Source organism: Rhinopithecus bieti, unplaced genomic scaffold (assembly GCF_001698545.2).
Source record: "Rhinopithecus bieti isolate Rb0 unplaced genomic scaffold, ASM169854v2 scaffold_33374, whole genome shotgun sequence".
In the NCBI taxonomy this organism is placed as follows: Eukaryota; Metazoa; Chordata; class Mammalia; order Primates; family Cercopithecidae; genus Rhinopithecus; species Rhinopithecus bieti.
In genome coordinates, this window is record NW_016814428.1 from 1,378,547 (window position 1) to 1,384,363 (window position 5,817).

A 5,817-nucleotide genomic window follows, 5' to 3' on the forward strand; every position below is an offset into this window, starting at 1 on the left:
GTTTTTGTAAAGACAAGGTCTCACTATGTTGCTTGAGCTGGTCTCAAAACTGCTGGCCTCAGGTGCTCCTCCCACCTCAGCCTCCAAAGTGCTAGGATTATAGGTGTTAGCCATTGCACTCAGCCTGCTGCCTTTTTAAAGTTTTATTGGAATACTGCCATGCTCATTCATTTACATTTGGTCTGTTGCTGCTTTTGTGCTACAAAAACAGACTCTGAGGAGCTGTGCCTGAGAATGTATGGCTCAGAAAAACAAAAATACTATCTGGTCCTTTACAGAAAAAAGTATTGTATAGCCATTTACTTTGCCTAGAATACTCTTCAACACACTGTTCTTGTGAGCGCTCTCTCATTCTTGCAATCCCAGCTTAAACACTACCACTTCCTCAAACAGCCCTTTCTTAACCTATGTAGTTGTCTATCATTTTTTCCTCTATCACTGTATCCCGTTTTCTTGATTATATAACTAAGTACTTGTTTACCTGTTTACTATCTGTTTCATAAATGCAGGAACCAGATGTGTTCTATTTACCAATATATTCCTCACATCTAGCACAGAGCCTGGCAAACAGTTTTGAATGCTGAATTCTGGGATAGGAAAAGTCTTACAGGATACCTTTGACACTTTGACAAAATGATATATATTCTAAACGTCTTTAAATCTGAAAAGCAGAACTTTTTTCCTCCATTACTATGCTTTTTTACTTTAGAAAAAAAGTTAAAAAACAAATTCCTGTGTAAGTTGAAATGTTTTCATTTTCTAAATCAAGATTTTTTTTTATGGTGAGGTATAAAGGCCACATTACACCCTAAAGTTAGCCTTGTGGTCTTGAGAAATGAACTAAATTCCTTTGGATGTCAGTTTCCTCAAAGGAAACATTCTTTCAGAGACAAGAAAAATAATATCCTACCAGAAGTGCTTTCATTAGAGAAACAATATTTATATTTTCTATGCCTCCTTCAATTTTGTGAACTTATTTTGAAAGCCAACAATCAGCTACTTTCATCCCAAAGAGATGTACTCTCTGAAGCCTCCCGTTATCTGCTGTCTGGGAGTTTGTGTTGTGCTACTTTACCAAAATGTTTGACTATGTTCACTATCTTCACCTTGAAATCAAAGTACCAACAAATTATATAACAAACCAGCCCTCAGTTCACGTAAAAATTGTATTTCCTTGGAATTCTTCAACGTGAAAAGATGGGTCTTGGCTATGTACACCATAGCACTAAAAGCACTCTGCTTTAAAATAAATAAATATATGGTTTGTCAGGCAGTTCAGCTAACTGCCAAAAGCACTGTGAATTAAAAACTGATGAGCAGACCAAACAGTAATGCTTTCAGAGCAACAAAAAAAGATATATTCTGTGAGATTAAAGATAGGTATTAACACAGAACCCTGAAACAATATCTCACCTTCTAGTCAAAACATGCAATGCACAGATAGGCAATACTGATTTTCATGCAAACTACGCTTTTGCATACTGTACCAGTAACATCCCTAAGTCCCATTTAGTAGAACAAACTGAGACTTACTACCTTAGGAGACAAACATGTCAGATGGTCCTACGTATCAGTTAATAGTTCTCTTTCGGTAGTGTCCCATTCAATACAGTAGTACTGCGTTTATATGATTATTAAAACTGTCTCATAAAATAGGAGTAAACATGAAAACAAAAGCACAGAAACTAGCAGAGGCTTCAAAACCTAATTCACTTTAAATAATCAATGAACAAACATGCTGAAACTGGTACATTTCCTAGTCAAAAACTGACTAGTCAAATGAGTGTAAAAGAAAAGAAAAAATAAAAGAACATTTTCAGATGCTGGCAATGATCATTAATGACTATGTATAAGGAAAGTAAATTTAAGAATTTAGCATATACTGTATATTTTAAAATGTATTTAGTACAATCAACTTGAATGTACATTTTGGGTAATATATTATAAAAATTGCCTCTATTCTGAAATGATAATTGTTATGGACTGAATATTTGTGTTCTCCAAATTCATATTAAGAAGCCCTAATCCCAAATGTGATAGTATTTAGTGGTGGGGCCTTTTGGAGGCAATTAAATCTTGAGAATGGTACCCTCATTAAGAGGATGGTACCATTATGAGATACATGAGAGACATGACCTCTCCTCCTCCCTGCCCTGTGAAGACACAGCAAGGAGGTGGTTGTCTACAGACCAGGAAGGGGATTCTCACCAGAAAAATGAACCTGCAAGCACCTTAATCTCTGCCAGAATGGTGAGAAATATTGGTTTAAGGCACCCAGTTTATAGTATTTGTTATAGTAGCTTAAGATGATGAAGACAACAGTTAACCTTAAATATGGGACCACTTTAAGCAACTTATAAATACACTAAAACTCAGAGTTCTCATGGAGTGACTGCTAACATAACTTCAATATCTACTGGACTGTATCTTCAACATCCAACTGACCATATTTGAGCCCAAAACTAGGTCACCTTAACACTGATCTCACCCTCTGGCCTTCTCTCTTCTCCTCACTTTCTGGATGAGCCACTTCTCAACCCTAACACACAACTACTGATGTTTTCGTCTGCATCTATGCCCAAGCTTTAAAAAAACTAACAGTGCACACAGGCCAACTCCTACTAAGCTTTTTCTTCACTTGTCAATTCCTTAGTATATCCCTTACAAAGGCTACTCCAAGTTTCTTCGTCTCATTTTCAGAAAATGGATGGTTTACTAGATTCAAAGTAATTTTAGAAATAAAGAATCTCAGGGATATTATTTCCAACTCCATTATTGTACATATAAGTAAATTTAAAGGATTCCTAGAATTTAAAGACTAGAGCTTTACAGACAGTAAGTCAGTTAACTTGAAGCCCCTTTCACTGAATTTCAGCATACTCCAACTTGATCATTCTACCTTAGGAGCAGATCTACAGAGAATTCAAGGGCTCAGACTAAAGCCACATTGCCTGAATTTAGTTCCACTAGGTCGCTTAATAGTTACATGGATCTGGACAAATGACCAATTATCTATGCCTCAGTTTCTTCATTTGTTTTCAGACATAATAGTAGTATCTGCAACATTGGGCTGTGACTGTCAGCTAAAACATGTAGAAGCACTAGAACTGGGCCTAGCACACAGTAAATGCTAAATAAAAGTTAATTGTGTTCATTGTCATTCCCTATAGAACCTCCGGCAAATGAGAACATGCCCCTCTTCTAAGTTTACTTCTTTTCCATTGTTCTTAATCCCATACTCTCTATATCCAATAACTGGGCTGTTCCAATCTTCTCTCCTTCAGCAGCTTTAAACAGAACTCTTCCACTTGTCCTTCTTTGGATGCCAAATTTCTTAAATTTTTTTTTTCCATTTCCCACACCTACTTACTATAGTTTGCTCCTAAGATTCATCCTTTGGCTCTGGGCTCTTTGTTTTCTGAACTCCAACACTTGTTCCTCAGTATATGTTACCAAATGCCAAATCTCCACATCTAATTTTGAGTTCCTGCCCAAGCTCTAAATCTATGTGTCTCCAAACATATGATATCTCTACTTGGGCATCTTACTATGATCTCACACTCAATTTTCCTCACATGCAAAATGATTTATAAGGTATCTTCCAAGTGAGAATATATTTTCAATGTAATCTAAACAAAACTTATCATATTCTCTATCCATTTCAAGTCAGTTTCCCACTATTGCTTCATAGTATTTGCTACTGGTGGCATTATAATTCTCTTGGTGGCACTGTAATTCTCCGACTAAGCAAGCTTCGTCTAGACTTAGTTTAGAATTTCTGACATCATCCATTCATTTCTAGCCTATCACTTTACCCAGATCTTTCCAGGTCTTCTCCTGATTTTATAAACCTCCTCTCAATTTTACATTTAAAGCATCCTCATAATATTCTGCCACATAATCACCCACTTAAAATCACATCTTCAAATATTCTGTCACATTATCACCCACTTAAAAACCTCCAATAACTGTCTACAGTTTAGTCCACATTCTTTAGCCTGGCACCCAAATTTTTCTACAATCTGTTCCCAAACCATCTTTGTAACACTACAATCTACTAATCCCCATAATTATTATATGCCTCAGTCAAACTCTACTTAACACCTAAGTTTAACCAACCAGTTCATCTCTATATAATTTCACAACATCTGCCATCCTGGAATGCCTTCCACCACACTGTTCATGTATATCCCAAATATTTTTCAAGGCTCAACTCAATTTCATCCTTCCCCATAAAATCTTACAGCCCAGGGCAACCTCTCCTTTGAATTCTTAAGCCATTTATTGCCTATGCAACTCACGTGCCACTTAATTATATAATGCCTCACACGGTTATCTAAATGTGTGTATCATCCATCTCTCACATCACAATAAAAACCCCAGGAAAGGACAGTATCGTATCTCTTTGCATCCACTATATTATCACTGAAAGCTGTGCTTATTAACAGGCACTTAATAAAAAACTGCTGATTGTGTGAAGAGCAATCACCTTGCTTCATAAGATACTAACTGCATGGCTCATGTAATTCCCTTTAAGAGAAAGAAATTACAGAAGAAAGAGTAGAAATAGAAAATTACTGTTTTGGAACCACCATAGTAATAATGATTCATGCAAGAATCATCAATGGACGCCAAAACCATCACATGAAAGTTTCTAGGGAACAGGATATTCATACAGTGTCAAAATATATCTGAACAGATTACTTATGAATTACAAAGGGAAAAAAGGTACCTTCACAGTGGAGAAATCTGGCGGACACCAATGATCAAAGTTAACATCACCAATAATGGGATAAACTGACATCAAGTGCCTCCTGATGTGATGCACTGAGGACACAACATCACTTACGTATTATTCCTGCCAAAAATGCATAACCTGAAACTAGTCATGAGGAAACAATCAGACACACCAAAAACTGAGGGATAATCTACAAAACAACTGACCTATACTCTTCAAATATGTCAATGTGCTGAAAGACAAAGAAAGGCTGAGGAATTGAACATGAGATCCTGGACTGGATCCTGGATCAGAAAACAAATTGTTATAAAGGAAATCACTGCTATACAGGACAATTGGTGAAATCTGAATAAGGAATGTATTAGGCAACAGTATTATATTGTTAAACTGCCTGATTTTGATCATTGTTCTTTGGTTAAGTAAGATAATTTCCTTATTCTTAAAAGAAATGTTGCAAAGTCTTTTAGGGTAGATGAAATCTAAAACTTATTCTCTAATGGTTCAGCAATAATAATAATGATAACAGTAATCATAACACGTATCAATAGAAAAACTGGCAAAAAAACTGTAGCAAAATGTAAACAACTGGTGAATCTAGGTGAAGGGTACACAAGAGTTCACATTGTGCTATTCATAATACTTTTTTTCAAAATAAAATTAAAAAAATAAATACCCCAATACCACATAAAGACTATGAGAAGTTTTTATCAGTCTGTGTGGTAATTTTACATTTTATTTGACAATCTTAAAGCAAGGCATTGTAACAGAAGTTATTTTCTAAATGAAAACGTTTTACATGCAATGGAAGAGTTCGCTCTATAAAAACATTTGTTCTAAAAAAAAATACATCATTCTGAAATCAGAGAACCATTTGTAATAATGTGAACAGCCCACCAATAATTTATCTTTAAAAAAAAATTCACATGTACCACAGAACTCAGTTAAAATAAAGTCAATTTTAGTTAGTGAACTGTCTTAGAAATGCTTTTAAACAACGTAGTTTTATTGTGTTCAAATATACAGAAAAACGAGAAAGTAAAAATGGGCTGATTAAATCATTTTAAGGAAAAAAATTCCTT

At 35.3% G+C, this 5,817-nt stretch overlaps 1 protein-coding gene across 1 annotated transcript in view; it reads right to left on the reverse strand.

The window, feature by feature from the left end:
• CUL3 (cullin 3) overlaps window positions 1-4,819 on the reverse strand; it is an 85,794-nt gene extending 80,975 nt beyond the window's left edge. The window contains 1 exon segment of the mRNA XM_017850272.1: window positions 4,733-4,819. Within this exon segment, the coding sequence (XP_017705761.1) occupies window positions 4,733-4,804 (72 nt within the window). The 5' untranslated portion in view covers window positions 4,805-4,819.
• Window positions 4,820-5,817: the final 998 nt, after the last annotated feature.